The sequence below is a fragment of the Telopea speciosissima genome, chromosome 7 (assembly GCF_018873765.1).
Source record: "Telopea speciosissima isolate NSW1024214 ecotype Mountain lineage chromosome 7, Tspe_v1, whole genome shotgun sequence".
NCBI lineage: Eukaryota > Viridiplantae > Streptophyta > Magnoliopsida > Proteales > Proteaceae > Telopea > Telopea speciosissima.
In genome coordinates this window covers 58,065,941-58,090,299 of record NC_057922.1, presented here as the reverse complement: position 1 = coordinate 58,090,299, position 24,359 = coordinate 58,065,941, and the positions used below count along the sequence as shown (strand labels likewise).

The 24,359-nt window shown below is 39.8% G+C and overlaps 1 protein-coding gene across 5 annotated transcripts in view; it reads left to right on the top strand.

Moving 5' to 3' along the window:
* LOC122667485 (alpha,alpha-trehalose-phosphate synthase [UDP-forming] 1-like) overlaps positions 1-24,359 on the top strand; it is a 75,532-nt gene that overhangs the window by 25,388 nt on the left and 25,785 nt on the right. For all 5 annotated transcript variants that reach the window (XM_043863762.1, XM_043863764.1, XM_043863760.1 and 2 more), the window contains exons 8-10: positions 8,068-8,156; positions 15,267-15,315; positions 16,967-17,067. In XM_043863762.1, coding sequence (XP_043719697.1) covers positions 8,068-8,156; positions 15,267-15,315; positions 16,967-17,067 — 239 coding nt within the window. The remainder of the gene's footprint in view (positions 1-8,067; positions 8,157-15,266; positions 15,316-16,966; positions 17,068-24,359) is intronic.

Genomic DNA, 24,359 nt, shown 5'->3' with positions numbered 1-24,359 from the left:
AAACTAGCATTCCTAGGTCTTTTATTTTTGCTTACTTACCCTAGATACTCAATATATAACTCGTTATTGAGATGCAAAGGCATGACAAACTATCATAGCGAGTGCCTAAAAAGAAACATGAGCATCATATAGTACTTTACATATATTACAATCACATAAGCAACCAAATCATACACTAAATTCATTATTAATAATTATGATAACACAAGAATGCACATCTTAGTGTCATAATGTATTTAGTTTCTTTCTCTATTCACACTTACTACATTAATATATATACTTTTAATACATATATATATACAAATTTATATACAATATGCATGTTTAATCTTATTTTATTTTCTATATATTTCATTATTTTGATGTAACACAGGTTCTATTTATTTATTTTATTTTTAAAACCATTTGGGTGGGCCGGATGCAAAGTCTAATTGGGGCGGATGCGCAGGAAAATGATCCGGTTGCATCCGGGAGTGGAGTCAGTAGCCTAATAAGGAATTTGGGTGTCTTGGATTCAGACCTAAAATGTCCCGGATTCAGACACCAATCCAGTCGGATCGTCCGCCAGGCAAAACAGGCTGTATAAAACCCACTCAAAACACATCCAACTTCATTTCTTTATCTTTACTAACACTTTCTAACTTTTCCTAAGGTTATTCTAGGGTTCCTATAACACTAATAAGAGCTTAAATCATAAGATCTACTCCTCCACATCTAAAGTAAGTGTTCTAAACTTGGAAATTTTGTAAATTTTTTTGTTCTTCTTCTCAAAACCTAACTATGGCTCAACATATTTCCTAGATTTTAAGTAAGTATTTACTCTTTTACTCCATTAACACGTATTTCTTTTATTCTTTGTTGAACTTTATGCATTTCTTATATTTTCTTCCTAGCTAAGGTACATTGTTGATTCTTATCTATCATTGTGAATGTGTTAGGTCTTAATATTAGGTATTATTTTTGTTCATTTTAAACATAGTACAGTGTTAATCATAAGATTACCTAGTTCTTAATATTTTCTTATTAAGTTTTTAAAGTTTACTCTATGTTTTGCACGTGTTCTATCTAATGCTATATTAATATACTATGATTCTTATATAATTACCTTCTCTCCTTATACTACCCTATTTTTTTTTTTGGTGGTTGCATCTATTTATACTTATATTGGAATCTAAACAGATTTTATATATTCCAAATGTATTCCTACAAAATTAGTTTACCTAGACATATTGATAGGCTTGCTACCTTAGTACCTAATAGATTTAACAATCTTACCTCAAATTTTGTTGTTGTCCTAGACTTTACCTAAATAATTTTCTTCTTAAATTTGTAGCATTTACCATAAATGACTGCAACTTAAGGTCGTGGAGGGAGAGGTAGAGGTGCAGCGACAGTTCCAGCTGAATTCAACCCAAGGATCTTCCTGAAAGTGGAAGAAGAAAGGAATGTAGTCTTGGTTGACCATATCCCATTCAAGGTTCGGGAAAGATTTGAGAAACTAGGGTGGTTATCTATGCTACAACCGGAGAGACATTGCTACCCTTGACTGGTGCGACTCTTTTGAGCAATCAATCTTACCGATATGAAGGAAAAGAGTTCATCATCAACTCTTATGTGAAAGACATGTCCATCTCTTTCAGCACAGCCCGATTAGCTAATATTTAGAAGATATCTTATGAAGGGGAGTGGAGGTACTGCCCTCCAAGTGCTGATGCATCTGAGTTCCTGGCTGATGAAGAACAAGAATGGGTATATTCACTAATGGCAAGTTCTATGAGAGGATGAAATCTGAGTTGGACTTGCTTCCATCAGCCCGTGTCTTATCTAGAATTTGTGGACACAATGTAGTCCAGAAGAGTGCTCACCGGACTGAGTTGTCCACAACACAGATCCTTGCCACATACTGTCTCTATACAGGATACCAGATCTGCCTTCTTGATGCCATCATGCGTACCATAAAGACACCCGCATTTATAACCCTGGGCGTGGGAAATCACATCGGGAGGCTACTCACCAAGGTATTTCCTGCATTTGGTGTCAACTTATTGAATGAGGAGGCTTCGGGGGTGAAGTCTTCGAAGATCAACCGGATTACCCCAGTGAAGATGGGTATAGAACTTCTACCTTTTTTTCCAAAGCTTGGTCATCCTGACTGCACCGACATCGTACAGACTACTGATGCTGAGGATGCTATAGAGAGAGGACATACAGAGGCACACAGAGATCCACCTCCTCCTCCTCAACACCCTTCACATGGTCATGCGGGTGCTTCTTCCTCGTCTGTTGCGGCTGTTCTTGCAGATGGCACTCCCTGGGGACAGCTCTTTAGCCGGTTTGAGGGCTTAGAGAGATCCATGGCATAGGGATTTGATGGCATGAGGAAAGACTTCACTCATGTTAGCAGCCGTGTCTAGGTAGTGGAGACTGGGCCAGTGGAGATCCTGGGACCTGTGGGTTATGGGCCCACCACCACCACAGAGGATGACTTATACATCCCAGTCTAGCTTTTACTTTACTTTCCTCGTTGTTCTTTGTTGAACCTTGTACTTAAAGTCCAGAACAACTTGTAACCATCAGATCAAGACTCACTTTATTTATAAAGTTTTTTTTTTTTTTTTTTCTATATAATATCTCTTGTGTTGTACAATCAAATTTTTTTTTTTTTTTAGTTTTAGCTTTTAGTTAAGCTTTTATTTATCCTAAGTAGACTCACCTTCGATCAACGAGTCTAAGAGTCATATCTTGTGAACATGATTATAAATAGGAGTAGAGCACAAAGGCTCGATACCACTTAAATGTCACACCCCGGCCCGGTTATTAAGGGTCAAGTGTGGCGGGATGTCTCTGACATCTAACCAATCCCCAAGGATCACAAGTGCAGTACCCTATTCACAATCATTGCTCACAGATACAGTAATCGTCAGGCAGCGGAAACAATTTAATTAATAGAGATAACATCATTAGTAAGAGAAGTCTAAATGATATTTCATTTATATAAATGATAAGGCTTGTGATACAACTATACAGTTCTCAAAGGTACTACAGAGTAAAAGTATACCAGAAACTATTCTATAACTATATGAAGCATTTATAAAGCATAAAAGAGTGGGGAGGTAGCCTGGACTATCAGGCCAAGATCAGGAGGCTGCCCAAACATCACGTGCGCACGAAGTATCGTGCACTTCAAACTCCAGCGCCGCAAATCCAACATTTAGAAGTAACTAAATCACCTGAAAAATAAGGATATCCATAGTGGTGAGCTCTCAACTGAGCCCAGTAAGGGAGGTACAAGCATACAAACACAATAAATCCATGATGCATGTGCTAAACTAACATGTTCCTAGCACAGATACTAAATCTCATGGGGTATAAGTACTACTACTAGTGGTAGATGCTAACCTCGGTCCCGGAACTAACCCTTCGGTCACCCGAGCGAAACCATTCTACCACGGTGAGGACCCGCCAGTTCCGGAACTAACACATCGGACCCCGACAGCCCCAAATGACCAACCCTGCTGTTTATTCCCACAGGGAATTAGGGACCCGCTAACATGGGACGAAGATGGCATCCCTGGAACTAACACATCGGTCTCTCGCCACGGGTTGTCCAACACCTTTCCCCGTTGGTAAGGGGCGCAGATCGGGTAATGAATATCAACCTAGCCCAAGTCTAAACATGATGAGGCAAGCATGATCCGAGTTATAATTTACCGAATTCCATCATCATAAATTCACATCATATAAATAATCAATGCAAATGCAATGCAGTATGTCTTTGTGCGACCTATTTTACCTGCAGTCTAATGCATTAAATAAAAGCTAGAAAACTACATGTTCCAGGTATAGAGGTAATGATGCATGAGCATGGCATTCAGCATAAAGTTGAAATTAATGTGATAAATACACAGGAAATTAAGGTCGAATCCCCTTACCTGTAATTGTAGCTAGCCTAGGTGAATAAACTCCAATAGGTAGGCAAGAACAGACCAAGACAGTCCTAAATATGAGACAAGAATATTATAGATTAGTTATAGAAGGAATCCTAGGTCAGTTACCCACCAACAATCCAACAAACCGACTAGAAAACAGTAGAAACAGCCCTAAACAACATACCAAACACCATGCAATAGGTTTTGGGATGGTCCAAGGTCAAGTCCCAAGGGGTATAGGTCATAAGGGCACAAAAATGGGGGAGCCGGATGCAGACTTCCAGGGAGCCGGTCAAGCGCCATTGGGCCTGCAATTCCATCCGGGAGTGTGTCTGAATATGGGGTTTTTCCTATTTTTGGGTAGATCTTCACATGCAAGGAAGAAACTAAGTGTTTTAACATTATATAATGGTGGGTCTACCTATATGGGAGTTCAATTTCATAAATAACTTCATAATTTTGGTAATTATTCAATTAAACCTAATTAATTAGTTTAGGGTTTATAAATTGCCATCAAGAACAGCAATACAACGTTCAGACTTGGTAATTTCCCAAATTTCAGGTCTTAGAGAGTCAAAAACTGTTTCAAATTAGTCTAATTATGTTCAATTTCACAAACCCAAGCTTGGTCTCCAAGCTTTAATGGCAGAAATTCTTAATAGGTGAACTAAAGATGGAGAAGAAGGGAAATAAAGAGGAAGACAGCAAGTATCCAAGGCTTACCTCAGTTATAGGAACAGATTTAGAGTGCAGGCAGCTTTCTAATAGAGATTCTTGGTTCAGCTCCAAGTGTTGAAGACAAGCCCTAGGGTAAGCTTCCCTTTTTTCCCTCTCTTCTTCTCTTCTCTTTTCTTCTTTCTTTCCTTCTCTCTCAAGCTGGAACGAATTTCTTTAGCTCCCTTAGACTTGTGAATAGTGATCAATTGGAAAGGCTTTTGATATTTATCTAACTACTTAAGCACTAAGGGGTAAATCTGTCTTTTGGACAGAAATCAGATTTAAACTAATTTCTAAAATAGTTTATAAATCTGAATTCGTATTTATTGGTCTATTCTATCCATAACTTGATGCCGGGCGACATTAAAGGTCATCCGAACACGGGTAATTGTCTGGAACAGCATTCCCCACTGGGGAACTGGGTGCCACAGCGATAATTTTACTAAAATACCCTTCTAACCCTATTTGGTCGTACAAAACGTTATATAAATATATTTTAAATTATACTTACATTGAGTTTAATTAAGGGGGAGGTCTTGCAGCCTGTCCAGCCAGCAGACCCGACACAAGTAGCTCTGGTGCGGGGTCCCACAAGGTAAAAATTACTATTCTGCCCCTAATACACTAATTAATTAGAAATACAACATACATACATGTAAAATGGGATACTTACCTGGGATTCGGCCTAAGACAGAGAGAGGCTTCGCAGGCCATCAATCCAGCATGCCAAGCTTATGTGTTGTCTTCCGCTAGACACCTCAGACTCATTTAAGGCCACGGTAGTTGGCTGATCGGAATGCCTTTACAGACGAGTCATGAGATAGGTCTGAATTTCTTAATCAAGACGGCCCACAACTTAGAGGCTAGTATGGGCAAAGTTGAACCAGAACTTGAAATCACACAGATTCCAAAAGTTTAAATTTATTATGAAATTTGGCTGGGTTTCACAGATCTTGTCAGGTGTCGTTGGGTATACTATCAAATACAATCCTGATGGTTCTATTGATCGTCTTAAGGTGTTGATTATACACAGACTAATGGTGTTGATTATTTTGAAACCTTCACCCCTGTTGCTCGCTTGAATTCTGTTCGGGTTCTTATTTTTTTTGTCGTCAACTTAGATTGGCAATTGTATCAGATGGATATCAAGAATTCTTTTCTTTATGATGCGGAGGTTTATATGGAGCCACCTCTAGGGTATGCTGCTCAGGGGGAGGATTCTACCAAAGTATGCAGACTTCGTAAGGCAATCTGTGGGTTGAAACAATCTCCAAAAGTATGGTTTGATATGTTCAGCTCCATTGTCACTCAATTTGGGTTCTCACAGTGTTACTCTGACCATTCCATCTTTGTTTGTTGGCATGGCTTGAAGATGGTTATAATGATAGTTTATGTGGATGTTAGTATTATATCTAGTAATGATGCTTCTAGTATTGCTCAAGTTAAGGATTATCTTCATCAACACTTTCTGGTGAAAGACTTGGGTACTCTTAAATATTTTCTTGGTATTAAAGTTCTGCGCATCAAGAAAGGTGTTAGCTTATCACAGAGGAAATATGTCATTGATCTCCTATCTGAAACTGGAATGCTGGCTTCCAAAACAGCTTATACTTCCATGGATCCTCGTAAAAAACTTGGATCTAGTGAGAGTGAAGACTTTACAGATTTACGTGCATCAATATAGGAGACTTGTTGGCAAACTCATTTATTTGACTGTTACTCGACCAGATATCTCCTTTGCCGTTGGAGTTATTAGTCAGTTAATGCAAACACCAAAGAAGATTCATTGGGATGCTGCTTGCCGTGTACTACGCTATCTTAAAGGTGCTCTTGGAAAAAGTCTCATTTATCGACCTAATGTAAATATTAATCTAGTTAGGTTTTCTGATGTTGATTGGGCTGGTGCTGATGGTGATAGGCTCTCCACAATTGGGTATTGCACCTTTGTAGGAGGTAACTTAGTTACCTGGAAAAGTAAGAAACAAACCACTGTTGCTAGATCTAGTGCTGAAGCTGAGCATCAAGCCATGGTACATACTACTGCTGAGTTGATGTGGGTAATGTCACTGCTTCAGGAGCTAGGATTTCCTGTCACACAGCCTATGCAGATGTTTTGTGACAATCAAGCCGCCATTTATGTTGCCAGTAATCCAGTGTTTCATGAGAGGACAAAGCACATTGAAGTTGATTGTCACTTTGTTCGGGACGCTATCATGAAGAAGTTGATTTCTACCCCATTTGTTTCCACTACCAATCAACTGGGTGATGTGTTTACCAAGTCGCTGTTTGGTCTTGCTTTCTGTAGTAGTTGTTCCAAGCTGGGTCTTGGTGATTTATACGCTCCAGCTTGAGGGGGAGTGTTAAAGTGTATCGAGTAATTGGGGCTGGAGATAATCTCGATTAGGATATTCTAATAACCTAGTCGAGATTCCTCTCTAATTAACTCCTATTTCTATTGTGGTTATAGTTTACTTTCTATTTTATATTTATGGATCCTAATATGATTAGGAATCCTCTTTTGTAATCTGAGTATCTGATTATAAATAAGACAATAAAGGGGGGGGGACTGTTATGCTCGATTATTGCAACCAACAGTCCCCTTTCCTCTTCTCCATCTTCTCTTCTCTCCTCAATCTTGGTTTGTTCTATTCTGCTACATCTACTACGCAACTTACACCACAATAGGGATGCTCCCCCTAATATGGTTAACAACTGACAATAACACACTACCGCAGGGTTAGACAATAAAGCCCCTGCAGTGGTGTTAAAGACTTCTGTTTGGTTGGCATGCTACAAATTGACTTCCCTGAAAATCCGGTCCTTGGCCAGAATTGTAGGCACCTTAAAGGAGAACTTAAAATATAACCCCAGCCAATTTGCATAGGATTAAATAAGCAAAAGTGTGATGACTTAAAAGAGAAAATGATATGCAGGTTTAAGATCACAAAAATTTGGTCCTTGGCCAAATGTCTTGCTCTCTCTCGCCTTTGTTTTTTCTTTGTTTCCTCTTTATTTTTTAATGTTGCAATGCCATTGATGTGGTTTAGACTTTTAGTATGTTTTTAGCTATGATTATTCTATTTTATCTGCATGCATAATTAGTCTTTGGTTCTTTTTGCTAGGGTTATGTTTTTATTCATAGGAGAAAATGATCATAAGCTTCTTTAATTCAGCAGTGGTGTTCCTGAATAGACAGCATAGTTGTCAAGGCGTCGCTAGGTGACCGCCTTGACAACTTGTGTCGCCTTGGTCACCTAGGCGGGAGTTTTGGTCGCCTTGCATCCAGGCCCCCTCCAATGCTTTGGGTCGCCTACACGCCGTGACAACTATGCTAGACAGTGTCAGATTGTTTTATCACCCAGACAACAGATCTAGTATCAGTTATTTTATTATTTGATTTTCGATATTTCTTGTTTAACAGATCAAAAGCTCACAAGCCAAGTTCATGAAATTGTTGGGCGCATTAATGGCAGATTTGGCACTTTGACAGCTGTTCCCATACATCACCTGGTCTGTTATCAGCATTGTTACTTAACATTTTCCTCATTTTTTACATTTCCAAAAGGTAGTTGGTAATGAATTGCTCTGCTCAGTGGTTTAAAATAAGGGAATGGTTGGTGGCCTTCTTGAGTTATCATAATGCAGGAAGCCTTCTCCGGAATAAAATAAATATATTTGGAATTCCAACAATATCATCCCTTTTCCATAAATGGTAGTTTATCATCTATTGCTTAATGGTTTCACTATAGATGAAATAACATTTTGGTGCAGGACAGGTATGGGGGATCTAATACAAATCTAAGGATTAAGTGAATTTGGGTTTGGGAAGGTCTACAAACACAGAACTCACAATATACATGCAGAAAATCAGATCCAACAGTAGCCATAAATGATGAAAATTTTCAAATACAAGTGCAGAAAATTCATTCTAGGATTCATGGAAATTTAATAAAGATACATGATAGGTCAGTACCTTCCTTACTGTCCCGCAAGTTGGAGTGTTGTGACTTGTGATCAAGTTCGAAGTCACTACCAAATTCAAAAGACTCTCCTCAGTGCCTCCTTGCTGTTAATTGATGAATCTCCATAGTGTTCGAGGCAATAATTTAAGCCAAAAGTGGGAAAACTGGTACTGGTAGAAAAAGAATAGGGGAGAGGGAGAGGCAGAGGGAGAGGGAGAGGGCAGTAGCCTATGAGAGAAGAGTTAAGGAACAGAAAGGGGGCTTGGCTTCGCACCAAATAGAGACAATGTCATATATTCACATTCACATTTCACGCAACAGACCAGCATAAAATTATAGTTGCATACTCCATTCAATAGGTAGATTACAATACCTAAAGATCAAATTAATCCAGTGGCCAGAATCTTCAAATCAGCAATACACATAATTAGCAGCTTGGGATCAAAATTAGAAACTATGGGAGCAACCAAATCACAAGAAAGCACTCTAATCTGATGGTCAGATATAGGAGAATCAATTGTTGCTGACCAGTAAGGGAAGAAATAGAAATTGTGGCCTTGTATAAACAATGCTTAAGCAATGGCAACATTTAAGATGACTTCAACAGTCTTCAATCAACAACAAACCATAGTATTCAACTTGGAATAAAACTGATTTACATACCTCAGTTTCGGAACCAGAGAGAAGAAAAGAAGAAGAAGAATGATATGACCTAGATTTCTCACCCAAGGCCTCAACCGGTATCTCACCAGTCTTTCCAATGTGAATTATCCATAAAAAACATCCATAGTTCTCATCCAGACATAAGTACTAAATATCCACAAGTTATTACATCATAGAGGGGTACTAAAAGTAAAAGTTGGGGCCAAGCCCACCGAATACATCCAAAATTGAAAGTAAAGTAAATGTATCTTGAGGACTCTATCCTCAATCATAGTGCCCCATAGGCACACTCGTCACATCCACAGATAGCTACATGTCCCTCGGACTCTGGAAGCCACCACTCGTCACCATGATCAACTACATCCTTACCATCATCGGTGCCCACCGACATGATATGTCCTGCATCATAATCTTAAAAAAACACTATCAGGTGGTATGAGTTTCACTAAGCCCAGCAAGTGAATTAGAGAACACACAAGCATACACATATAGTCCATTGCAACACTTTAGGTATCATCCCTGGTCCCGAAGACAGCGGAGCCCAACAATGGCAAACCTGAGTTGCGATCAGAAGCCTGTCGATCCAGAGTCCCACATGAGTTGATCAACAAACCCCAAACAACCCCGTCCTGGTGTTCGGTTCCAAAGATATGATCGGATACATGAACATGGTATGTTTCCTGAAGAACTCTCATCGTTCAACGGAAATGGTATGTCGGAACATCTCATCAAGCCTACCATAATGGGTTGTCCAACACCTTTCCCCTTGTTGGCAAGGGGTTGTAGCACTGGGTTGTTCCATCCTAACCAGCATACATCTATATGACATGTGTCGGATGCATACATGTATGTATGGGGGCCGAGATCATGGTACCAGAATCATCCATCGGCCACACCATCCTCCCGTCTCCCCTAACATAGATATATTTATACCAAGAGTACGGCAACTATGGTACCGGAATCATCCATCGGCCACACCACAACCCGTTTCCAAGCTTAGTCTAGAATGCAAGGAATATAACAACCACATGGCAATCATGGGCCCGGCATTACCCTTGGCTCTCGGATCCCATATCTCATACATAATGCATTTCCAACCATAGCGTAATCAAAATCAAGCATATTAACAACTAAGTTAGTCTATCATTCATGTTGAGCAAGCATTGAAAGAGATAAGACAATAATATAATTCAAGCATGCATAGTGAATATCATGGTTGTATCATCTAAGCATTCATAGTGAGAGTATGTTCAGAAACACTCCTTAAATTAAGCCAATCTAACCCACTCACCTAGTCTCTCAGACTTGGCAAATCATTCCCGCAATTCGTGCCCCGAGTGTACCCATACATCCTCACCGGGGTTTGTGTTTGCCCTAAACAATAAATAGGTTGTACAAGTGTAAATTAGTTGCAACATCCCATGAAAAATATCCCCATGGTTCCCCTCATTCAGTTACTGGTTTGCACCAAGTGGCTGATGATGAGTGAGGACTCACTGGGCAAGCAGTTGATGCAGTATAGCCCATAATTAGCATGTGCGGCAGATCAAGCGGCTGATGGTGATCTGCCGCTCATGCCCAGTCTTGCTGTATTTCAGCTTGGGCTTGAGTGCTGGTCATCCCAAGCATCAAGGCATCTCGAGCCTCACCTTCTACACATTCCATTGAGTCAATTACACTTAAGGAACCTCTCCAATTAATGGGGGAGGGATTAGGCCATGGTTCCAATGCTTGGAAAGCCAAAATTTGATAAAAAAACCCCTCAATGGTAGCTGGGGTTTTGCATACCTTGAGTTGGAGAGGGTGGAATGAAGTCTAGAACTCCAAATAGATTATCAATTAAGTTAAACCACAGATGTATACTAGGTTTCCCATAGAAAATCCTCAATCTAATAATAATAGTAGTACGAATTGAGAGAAAGGGGAAGAAATAGGTAAACCTTAGTGATCTAGGGCAAGGGTGAGTGATCCAGCTGCACCTCCTTTCTTCTCCTTCTTCTCCTCCTTCCCACGAATTTGGTAATGAGAGTGAGAGAAATGAGGTTTTAGAAGCTCAAGTCTATTTATAGACAAGTGCTACTAAGGCCTGTTTGGTTGGTCTATGGAACCCCCAGTCCAAAACTGCATTTTTGTCATGTTTGGGCTATGTAGACCCTATCACCATGACCCCCACAAGGTGTGTGAAGGCATGGGTGTGTCCCACACCATCTAGGGTTACCTTAGGTCAAGTGCATCTCAAAGCCAAATGGACCCTACATCACAATTCTGCTGTTTTTATGGCACAGCAGCCCATGCGGCAGATCATGCGGCTGATCAGTGGATCTGCTGCATGGTCAGCCATTTGGTTGTTTTTAGGCCTTAAAGGGCCTTGGGCCTTACCCTATGTCATGTTTTCTTTGCTGGACATATGGAGGCTGTCAAGGTAGGTCAAGGTCTTCCAGTTACCACCCCCACAAGGTTGGGCTACAGCGTTTGGGTCATTCACCAATAGGTCCAAGGTAGGTCTAGGTAGGGTTGGGTGTTACAGACCACATCAGCTCTGTCATCATTGCAGTGTCAGCAGAACCTCTGCACTGGTCACCTCATCACTACTGTTGCAACAATGACAACACATCCACACTGTTCTGTACTGAACTGTGCGCATCACATAGACAATACTGCCACTGCCAAAAATGCCATAAGTCTAACAGTTATATATGTATTTCTTGATCTTCTTTTGCTGTGTCTATGAACTTTTGAGACCTTGAATGAATAACAGAAGAGAAGCAGTTTTATTTACTGCTGAGTGCTTTAATGTGAAATATATGTGTTAGCATTATTATGGAGTTCTTTTTTTTCCTTTTAGTTCAAGCTGGATCTTTTTTCTTTACTTATTTGTATAATCCAGCTTGAGGGGGAGTGTTGAAGTACTGTTCATGTGACACTGTTCACGTGAACAGTTATTTGGTTGATATGTGTATCTTCTATTTTCCTAGTCTTAGTTGGAGTCCTAGTTTCTAATTATGTCAAGTCTTAATTCTACTGTGAGTTGTTAGTCTTAGTTTCAGTTTGAGTTGTTAGTTCTAGTTCTTTTCCTATTGTAACTTGGAATCCTATCATGATTAGGAATTCCTAATTTGATTAGGAGTTCCTAATCTGATTAGGAGTTCCCCTTTCTATTGTAATTTGAGATTATAAATACAAGCATTATGAGGGAGATTGAGAAGTTTAACAATTCTCTCCTCTTTCTCATCTTCTTCTCTTTCTCTCTTCTTCCTCCATTCTCGGTTCTGGTTTTCTTCATCTATACTCTCTAACATGGTATCAAAGCTAGGCAACCAGTGACTGATTCTCTCCATAATAGCCGTTTTGAGAGTCGTTTTAAGTTTTTGGTTTGAAGAAGGAAACCCTAGTTCATAAAAGAAGAAGAACTAGGGTTTCGTATGATGAATCATGCATATTTGATTCGAAGGTTTGCTGGTCGTGGTGTTTATTCTGCCGTGTGGATTGTCTGATTTCTGCTATCGATTTTGGGGTTCTGACATCGCTGAATATGGTAGTCGATTGTTGATGGCGTTTTGATATTGTTGAAACCCCTTCTGTTTGATGTTGAGGGGTTCATTGGTTCTTCTTTGACTGGCTGCATCGATCACTTGCTGGTTTATGGTTTCTCCTTGGTTTCGATCTGAGCTGCAACTACCGCCATGGCTGATTTCAGAATCACCACTTCAACTCTATCGTTACTCTTTGGACTCAATATTGTGTGAATCAATAGGCCCTGGTATTACGTTACAACATCTTAAATTTCAGGTTGAACCAAGCTTGCAAGAGAGAGATCTATTAACTGAATCATGTTGGGTTTCCGCTGGATTTGCTGGTTCTGTTGAGTCGTAAGGAAGAAGTTAACATCCTTCTTTATGATTCCTTTTATTTTATTTTAACCTAATTTTCCCATATTAACCCCATCTTATGTCACTACCCATATCACTTTACCTCTTGTTGACTCCCCCTTCCTCACGTTTCCTTTTCCTTTTCCTTTTAAGTTTTAATTTATTAGGTATTTAATGCTACTAGCCTACTACCCTACCTTTATTAGTACCGATCCTTCTTATGATTATTTACATCTTGCCATTAAGAGTTTGCTCCTTCCAAGTATGTCCCTCATCTATAAATCTAATTCCCTACAAGACCCATTACTTTCTTATTTACCAAGGGACCCTTGCAAAATTCTGGTTATTTACCAAACTGCCATTATTTTTTCATACATTCCCCTATTTGACTACCCAATTGACTCTTAAAATTCTGGTTTATTACCAGTTTGCCCTTTGGCTTGGATTGTATTTAAAAGTGGATTTCCACCCAATTACAGCCATGTCATTTTTTTTCCAACACCTTTCTCTTTCAATAATTCTAATTCCCTTCATATCCCATACCTTTGGTATTTACCCATAACACCTTTGGAAACTTCTGGTAAATTATATTTTTGCCATTCCTTCCTTTTTAATTACCCTTAGCACCTCTTGGAAAATTCTGGAATATTATGTTTTTGCCCTTTCTTTTATATTATCTCTGTTATGTCCACGTGTACTACACGTGAGGGGGGGATTATGTACAGTACACCTGCAGACATTGTAGAAACAGAACTTGTAGGAACACTTGGTGCAAAGCATAGAAGATTAGAGTTTTCACCATTGCCAATGGGTATCTACTTTGTTATTGGGTTGAGTTTGCCGTAAGGGGGAGATTGAAGTATTGAAGATATTTCGTTGTTGCCTATTTGAGGACTTTCGATTGGGTTGATACAGTTTTTTTCGCTGCGTGATTCAGTTTGTTTTCGCTACTTGCTGCTCTAGTTATTTCACTTCAAGATTTTGTGTCACTATGACAATTTGAGATTCATCACTGGATTGCTATTAAAGATCGTTGAAAGCTGCTTTTTCTGGAAGACATTTCAGTCCCGGTTTGCTGATCATGTCTGTCCAAGTTTTGAAGATCTATTTTTTCAAGTTCTTGAAGGTTTATTTGGGAGCTGCATTCATATGTCAAGCTGGATTCTGCTGCAACTTAGTTTTTTCCCATTTTTGTTCAAGTTCGGCATTAGTACCTTGTATGCGTCAACTTGAGGGGGAGTGTTAGCATTATTATGGAGTTCTTTTTTTTCCTTTTAGTTCAAGCTGGATCTTCTTTCTTTACTTATTTGTATAATCCAGCTTGAGGGGGAGTGTTGAAGTACTGTTCACGTGAACAGTTATTTGGTTGATATGTGTATCTTCTATTTTCCTAGTCCTAGTTGGAGTCCTAGTTTCTAATTATGTCAAGGCCTAATTCTACTGTGAGTTGTTAGTCTTAGTTTCAGTTTGAGTTGTTAGTTCTAGTTCTTTTCCTATTGTAACTTGGAATCCTATCATGATTAGGAGTTCCCCTTTCTATTGTAATTTGAGATTATAAATACAAGCATTATGAGGGAGACTGAGAAGTTTAACAATTCTCTCCTCTTCCTCATCTTCTTCTCTTTCTCTCTTCTTCCTCCATTCTCGGTTCTGGTTTTCTTCATCTATACTCTCTAACAATATGTTCAATGACAGTCTCGGGACCCAAAAGTTTTTAATCATTTTAAATTTACTTTTGTTTTTTTTAATCAGAAACACCAAAAATGTTTCATTAAAAAAAAAAGAGTGTATAGGATTTACAGAATATGCAGTTGTTAGACAATTCTTGTTTGGTGATTCATATTTTTGTAATGAGTAATCATTATGCATTTCTCACTTCCATCTTGAACTGCTTAAAGACATGTCTTTAAGCTGTGCCAGAAGAGTATTGAACTCATACCCGTTTTGGACTTCTTTTAAGACATTGGGAATTTGAAAGTGTTTGGCAAATGGCATAACATTAGCAATTTCACTTGCTTCAATTTATCTTTTCATGTCTATTTGAAAATTTTTTTTATGCATCTTCAAATGTTGGCGTTGACAAGAAATGAGAGGTTTTCTGAAATATTTTCTTCTTGTTTCTACAGGACCGATCGCTTGACTTTCATGCATTATGTGCACTATATGCAGTTACTGGTACTCACTTTTCTAACATTATGCTAGTGCTTTTAGTTAACTGTCCTGCAGACCTAAAATTTTTTGGCGTTTTTCTAATGGATTTTCTTCCCCGACAAACAAGTGGACAATGCATGAAGTAGGAAAGAAGTGGGTCTTTTTTGTTTTTTTTTACTTGGGGAGGTGGTGTTTATCATATGCTTGTGTTTTCTTATTCCCCTTGTTGGAAGTTAATAACTTTGTTTTAGCCATTGTTTTTGTTTACTCATATCAATTAAACAAGTCTCCTGCAAAAAGTAGTTTGGTGGTGTTGAGATATGTATACACCACAGTCTGAGTGATTGGGCCTCAAGGACAGGGTAAGCTCCAAAACCGATATTAAAATAACCTTAAAAAAATTGAAAAATAAAAATAAGTTTAGGACAAGGAAAATTTTAAGTGGAAAAAGAAAAAGAAAATATTAATTGGAAATAAAAAGCAAAAAGTATCGTGAAAATGATAACTAACAACTGTATGCCACTTAAATGTTGGAGATTGTTTACTAAAATACTGGTCTTCACACTTGTACGTATGATAATATATAGTTTCAATGGATCCTTAGTTTTCCTTTGTTACGACGATGCTAATTACCCTGTATCTAACTAATAAAAGGAAAGATGGTTAGATCAATGGAGGATAATGGAACCTAGCAGATATTTTACATGGCGTTCATTAGTTCTGCTTCAAATGATCTACCTTCTAATAGTAGGATCCCCAGATTTTGATTTCGTTGTGTATTAGTCAGGAGATCTGAAGACTGATGAAGAAGGTTTTCTTTTCTAGAGTTGAGAGAATTGAATGAGATAAATCATATACCTTTCTATAACTTCTAGGTAGGTGGCTCCTAGCTTGAAGCTTTCATTGGATTAAAGTTCGCTTCACTACTACTCACTAGTTGGTTGTATGTATGGAATAATGTCAGGAAGATGATTATCAAAAGACCCATCCTAATGTGATTTTAAAATATTATGTACTAGTTGGTTGTATGTATGGAATAATGTCAGGAAGATTATTAAAATACCCATCCTAATGGAAGTTTGGGACGATAAGGTGTACATATCTTTTGTTTGTCTTTATTTCATGTGTCTTTCTGATTTTGTAATTACTTGCCGTTGTACTATAAAGTTCAGATACGCTGTAAACAGTAGCAAGTATATACTGCAAGGTCGGTTTGGAGGGGGGGGGGTGCCAAGCATCAGAATCTCTTGGTAAACAGATTTGAAAGAACCAGCATATTTTAAATTATGAAGAACATATGGAAAATTACAAACGACACAGGATCTACGAGATATGATTTTCTGGGAAATGAAACATGAAGCATAACACATTTTTAAAGTACTATATCACTGACTGTAGTGAATTATGTTGGGATAAGATTGATTAAGTTGAGCTGTCTCACTAAATCTGGCCTCTGGAGGCTATGTGATGAGTCATGAAGGCACATAATCTTAACTGCATATTTTTTTGCCAAAGTAGCATGAAAACCAACAGCGGATCAGTAGAAATAGGTATCAGCTTAAACTGTCTGTGATTTGGTATTGTAATGTTGCTTCATGTCAAATCCTTGGTTTTCAAGCTTAGAATTGTGCATTTAATCTCATTTCTATGCTGAGGCTTCACTTCTTATGTTCAGACATAGCGCTTGTGACATCTTTGAGGGATGGAATGAATCTTGTCAGCTATGAGTTTGTGGCATGCCAGGATTCAAAGAAAGGAGTTTTAATCCTTAGTGAAGTAAGTTATGGTTACCATTTTTTTTTTTTTTTATTTAATGCTTCTCGGAATAATACAAGGTATTTTCAAATGATGCTTTTTTTTTCTGCTTTATTCCAAAGCCTTCAACTATTCACATACAACAAGAAGCCTTATCCCAACTTAATGGGGTTGGATACATGGATCCAAACAAACAAAGTGGGTAAAACTGAGGTCTAGACAAAAAAATGGAATGAAGAGATGAAAAAAGAAAGATAAAAGTAAGAGGAAAGAGGCACAGCCCAGCAAGTCAGAAGAATCTCAGCTAAATAGGGTCTGCTACATGGATCCTTGCCCTCCAAAAGGTTCTGTCCGAGGTCATACATGGTATATGACCTAGACTATGCATGTCCTTCCTAACAACTTCTCCTATGGTCATTTTAGGACTGCCCCGTGCTCTTTTAGCTCCTTCAATCGGAATCATATCACTCCTCCTTACTGGGGGTATCCCTTGGCCTCCTTTGAACATGACCATACCACCTCAAACAACTCTCTTGGAGCTTGTCATTGGTCGGAGCAACTCCCAAGTCAGCTCGGATACGATCATTCCTTACTTTATCCTTCCTTGTTTTTCCACACATCCATCTTAACATCCTCATCTCTGCCACACATAACTTCTTGATATAACTCTTCTTAACTGCCCAACATTCTGCCCCATACATCATAGTTGGTCTTACAAACTTTCCTTTAAGTTTTAGAGGAATACGTCAGTCACACAGCACTCCGGACACACCTCTCCATTGCATCCATCACACTTTAATTCGTTGTGAAACATCATCTTCTATGTCACCTTTATTTATGGTTGATCCCAAATATCTAAAATAGTCACTTTGTGGTATCTCTCTTTCCTCAATATGCACCATATCAGTATCCATCATAGTGCGACTAAAATTACACATCAAATTCGTCTTCGTTCTACTAATCTTAAAACCTCTCGTTTCCAAGGTTGTTCTCCATAGCTCTAGCTTTGCATTAATCCCTGCTTCTGTTTCATCCACCAAAACGATATGGGCGAAGAGCGTACACCATGGGACCTCATCTTGAATGCTCTTGGTTAGGTCGTCCATGATAAACACAAAAAGATAAGGGCTTAAGGCTGATCCTTGATGTAGCCCAATCGTAATTGGGAATTCCTTACCCTAACCTCTCACAGGTCTCACACTAGTCACCACATCCTCATACATATCTTTTATTACATCCACATATTTACTCGAAACCCCTCTCTTCACTAGAACATGCCATATTAGATCTCTAGGGACTCGGTCATAGGCTTTTTCTAGGTCAATAAAGACCATATGGAGATCCTTCTTGCTATCTCTATATCTTTCCATGAGCCTCCTCCATAAGTAGATAGCTTTCGTCGTGGATCTACCTGGCATAAAGCCAAATTGTTTCACCAAGATATGGGTCTCTCTTCTCAAACAGGCTTCAATAACCTTCTCCCAAAGTTTCATAGTGTGACTCCTAAGCTTTATGCTTCTATAGTTATTGCAGCTTTGGATATCACCTTTATTTTTGTAGATCGGGACTAGAATGCTTCTCCTCCATTCATCTGGCGTCATCCTTGTGTTCATAATCCTAATAACAGATTGGTTAAAAAATAAACCCCACAACCTCCAAGGGTTTTCCACACTTCTATCAGAATCTCAACTGTGCCTGGAGTCTTGCTTGCTTTCATCTTTCTTAAGGTTTCTTTAACTTCTGCCACACTAATCTTTCTTACATATTTATGACGTGTGGTACCTTGTTGAATAAAGTAATCGTTCGATTAATTTCTACTCGACCTATCTCCATTTAGTAGGTCACAAATATACTCATGCCATCTCTTAACGATGTCCTCATCCCTTACCTACACTCTTCCATCATTAGTCTTGATGCACCTCACCTAATCAAAATCTCTACTCATCCTTTCTCTCATCTTAGCTATCTTATATATAGCTTTTTCCCCTTCTTTAGAGTTCAGAACCAGAATGAGGAGAATAATTGGCTCGTCAATAATGACAGAGGCCCACTTTATTTATAATGAGAATTACAACCCCAAGGGAAAACTAGTCCATTAGGGACGAAACAATAAAATAAGAAAACCCTAATGTAAAGAGAAATTATCCTAATCCAACAGTTCTCAACACTCCCCCTCAAGTTGCTGCGATGATATCAAACATGCCCAACTTGGAAACCAGTGGATGGAAGACTTTACAATTTAAGCCCTTGGTAAAAACAACAACCAGTTGATCACTAGTACTGACATAAGGGATGCAGATGATTCCTTACTCCAGATTTTTTTTGATGAAATGTCGATCGATCTCAACATGTTTAGTTCTGTCATGTTGATCCAAATTGTGGGCAATGCTAATAGAGGCTTTGTTGTCACAATATAGGCGCATAGGATCATCACTGAAAATTCCCAAATCACCCAATAGACTCTTAAGCCACATAAGCTCGTAGATCCCTTGAGCCATGCCATAAAATTCGGCTTCTGCACTGGAGCGGGAGACAATAGTTTATTTTTTTGCTATGCCATGTAACAAGATTTGCACCAAGGAAGGAGCAGTAATCGGAGGTGGATCTCCTATCATCGATGGATCCAGCCCAATCAGCATCGGTGAAAATTTCCAACTTCAAGTGACCATTATGGGAAAAGAGAATTCCCTTTCCTGGGGCAGACTTCAAATATCTCAAGATCCGATGAGCTGCATCAAGATGAGATGTCCTGAGATCATGAAGATATCTACTAACAATGCCCACAACATAGGCTATATCCGGTTTGGTATGGGATAAATAAATCAACTTTCCCACTACACTCTGGTATTGTTCCTTGTCAATTGAGTCACCCATACCTGCACATAACTGACGGTTGACCTTGATGGGAGAGTCGGCAGGTTTACACCCCAACATACCAGTATCTTGTAGAAGATCCAAGACATATTTCCGCTGAGAGATGAAAATACCCTTGTTGGACCTAGGTCCTTGGTCTCAAATTCCTTAGCGAGTAGGGTCTTCAAATGGAAAATTTCAGCATTACTATTCCCTGTTATAACAATATCGTCGACATAGACGATGAGGGCAGCGACCTGAGAACCACAAACAAAGTATGACCAGCTTGACTTTGTTTGTACCCAAATTTCTGCATAGCCTTTAGGAACCTGCCTAAGGCGATTGCTTGAGACCGTACAGGGATTTTCTTAACTTACAAACACAGCCGGCAGCAGATGGGAAAGAAAAACCAGGACGTGGTTCCATGCAGACTTCCTCTTCCAGGTCTCCATTCAAGAAAGCATTTTTGACATCCAATTGTTAAAGGTCCCATCCTAAATTAGCTGCATATGAGAGAAGGGTATGGACTGGGTTCATCTTTGCTACAGGGGCAATGGTTTCTTGATAATCGATTCCATAGGTTTGGGTGAATCCCTTTGCAATCAGACGAGCCTTGTATCTATCAATCGTCCCATCTTGTGAACACCCATTTACAACCAACCAATTTCTTCCCTGCTGGGCGAGGAACAAGCTCCCAAGTACCATTTTTGTCTAATGTCCTCATCTCTTCTTCCATAGTGGCTTTCCACTTTGGATCTGTAATGGCATCTTTCCATCCCTGTGGGATAGACACAAAAGACAAGGAGGAAACAAAGCCCTATAGGAGGGAGATAAGGACTCATAAGAAACAAAGTGAGAAATAGGATGTTGAGTAAATGATCTAACACCTTTTTGGAGAGCAATAGGGTGGTCATCATGTGAAGGAGAATCAGGTAAAGAAGATTTAGGTAAATTATCAGTAGTAGGAGAATCATTACCTGATGGAGGAGTCAGACTCGTTGTAAGCGCCACATTTGGTGCTGGTGGGTCGTTTAAGGTCCCTTGCTTCTTGGATTTCTTCCGAGTGTAGGTCCTGAGATCATGAGGGGTAGCAGGAATAATTGCACCTGTATTATTTTCAGTAATAGGCTCCCCCTGACTCGAGATTTCCCTAGAAACAATGGGAAAATTATTATCAACAACCATAGGATCAGCAGGTAATGGAACCTCTTCTTCCTCAAGATTCTCCCCTTGAAGAGGTGCCGTGAAATATGATTCAGATTCATGAAAGGTAACATCTATGGTGATATAGAGTTGGTGGGTATGAGGGTGATAACATTTGTAACCCTTCTGAGAGGCCGAATAACCAAGAAAGATGCACCGAAGGGCATGAGGATCCAACTTGGAACGAGATGTAGAAGAGTTGTGAGCAAAGCAAACACACCCAAATATTTTGGGAGGAAGAGAAAAGGCAATGGAAGGGTCAGGAAGAAAGGAAAGAGGAGTCTTGAAGTTTAGAACATTGGAGGGCACCCGATTAATGAGATAGGCAACAGTGAGAACCACATCTCCCCAATACATTTTGGGAACACCAGTAGTAAACATCAAGGCAAGGGTCACATCCAAGAGATGGCGATTTTTCCTTTCAAGGATGCCATTTTGTTTTGGGATTCTTACACATGAAGTTTGGGAAAGAATACCATAGGATGAGAGATACTCTTGAAAAGCACTATCCACATATTCGGTACCATTATCACTACGAAGTACCCGGACAACAGCATTGAATTGAGTACAAATCATAATATAAAAAATTTTAAAGCATGTAAAAGCATCAGATTTGTGATGAAGAAGAATAAACCCAGGTAAGACGAGTACAGTTATCAATGAAAGTAATAAACCAACGACATCCCTTACGATCAATGGTCCTAGAGGGACCCCAAACATCAGAATGTATAATAGAAGAAGGGACATCACTGTTACTGTCACTAATAGGGTAAGAGTTCCTTGTGTGTTTAGAAAATTCACACAGATCACAATTTAATTGTTCTAAACCACAAATCCGAACTAAATCAGGAAACATAGAACGTAAAATATGAAAAGGATGGCCCAAGTGGCGATGCCAATAAACGAGCTTTGTCAAGGCGCTATTAGAACGGATCATATGAGCATGAGAAGGCACCAGAATTGTTGGTGGAGAATCCAAGAAACAGAGACCATCACGGACCCGACCATCCCAATCGTGGTGCCCGTCACCAGATCCTGAAATAAACAATGGGTGAAAAAAAATGAACAGAAAAGTTCAAATCACAAGTGAGATGATAAATAGACAAAAGATTGGCACATAACTTAGAAACATGTAAAACATTAAAAAGAGAAATACTGGACTCACATGACAAACCTTTACCAGAGATGGAAGACATGGACCCATCGGCAATACGTACCTTATCCCACCCTGTACAAGGAGAATAGGTACGCTAGACCATGAGGTCACTTGTCATATGGTCAGTAGCACTGGAGTCAAGTAACCAAAAAGGACTGGTGGAAGAAACATGAAAATTACCTGATTGTGCAAGGTTAGAAATAGGAGTAGAGGAACTAGTATTCATTTGAGTCACCAGTTTTTGGAGAGTTGCCATTTGATCTGCAGAGAAAGGGGCCACGGTAGGAGATGCAGAGCTAGTGCCAGACGTCTCAATTAGGTGTGCCTAGGAGCGTGTGCCAGCCGGTTTAGGGTTTCGCCCATTTTTGGGGCGCCCATGAAGCTTCCAACATGTCTCCCGTGTATGGCAAGGTCCACAGTAGTCACACTGAATTGGTGTACGAGCAAGAGCTTTAGAGGGATCCGCAGGGAGAGGTGTAGGAGGCGTTGTGAGCAAGGCATAACAAATAGGGATAGTAGAGGGCATCATAACAGTGCGGCGATGTTCCTCTGACTAAACAAGTTTGTAAGCCTGGAGTAAAGTAGGGAACGTCTCATGCCCTAAAACCTACACACAGACTTGATCATATTCTGGGTTGAGACCAGTCAAAAAATCATAAACCCCTTCCATTTCTCTCTCCTTTTGAAAGGTACCAACATCCTCAGGGTGCACCATGGGAACAGGATGATAAAAATCCAATTGCTGCCAAAGAGTTGTCAGGGTAGTGTAATAAGCAATGAGAGAGAGTTCCTTCTGGCAGGATTGCGAACTTGGCGACGGATCTCATAATTTGGGCATAGATTCCTGCCTGTGAGAAAGTTTGGCGAACAACATCCTATTGGTCCTTGGCTGAATTAAATAGAACAAAACTAGGACTAACAGAAGGATCCATGAGTTGATCAGGAAAGACATTACCAAAGCATCATTAGAGGACCATGTAATAGCAGCAGTAGGGTTAGTAGGCTTTTTTGTGGCTCCTGTAACAAGTCCATCGTAGCTGTGTCCATGAAGTGTAAGCAAGCAGGTTCGAGACCAAGTGAGGTAGTTCGTGCCAATTAATTTGATAGGGCCCGGTTGAAGAGAATTAGATTGCCCAGTAGAAGAACCATTGCGCCCAAGAGAGGGCGTGTAGTTGTTGTCTGTAGATGTGACACTGGTATTGTCATCACCCATTGTAAAAGGTGGTAGGGAGGGATTAAGGAGACCAAATCAGGGGTGCAATAGTCGGAAAAAGAAGCCGACACAAGGGGGAGCAACGATCGAGGATCATGGCGCCGGAATAGGAGAACCGGCGGATAAGAGACGTGACGACTGAGGTTGCGGCGATAGCAACGCTGAACAGGGAAGGAGCCGGCAGAGAAGGGCGTGTTGACTTGGTTTTGCAGCGGCAACACCGGTAGAGGCGAGCCGGTGGTGGAGGTGTGGTGATTGAGGTGCATAAAAGAGAGATACCTAGGTGTGCACGGTGATCATCTACCATGCTAGACGAGGAGGCTGAGCCTCCAAGGTAGAGGTAGCGACGGCAGTGGAACGGAAAACAATGAAAAAAGGAATACAAAGAATTTTTAGGGTTCCGCGCTTTGCTACCAAGTTCAGAACTAGAGTGAGGAGAATAATTGGCTTGTCAATAATGACAGAGGCCCACTTTATTTATAATGAGAATTACAACCCCAAGGGCAAACTAGTCCATTAGAGACAAAACAATAAAATAAGAAAACCCTAATGTAAAGAGAAATTATCCTAATCCAATGGTTCTCAACATTTAGTGTTTAGGTTGTAATAAAGATCCTCATATTTCTTCGCCCTAGCCATCTCCACAATCTTCCTAGCTTCGTTTCCGGCATCATAAAACCTCTTTTATCCTCTGTTTCTCTAGTCCTTTGTCATGCCTTAAAACATACCTTCTTGTTTTGAGTAGCTGCTTAGACCTCAACGTTCCACCAGCAAGTCTCCCTAGGGGCCTGGTGACTACCCTTCACTTCCCCTAGCACTTCTTTGGCAACCCTTTTAATGCAAATCATCATCTCGTTCCATATCGCATTGGTGTCTCCCTCAAAGTCC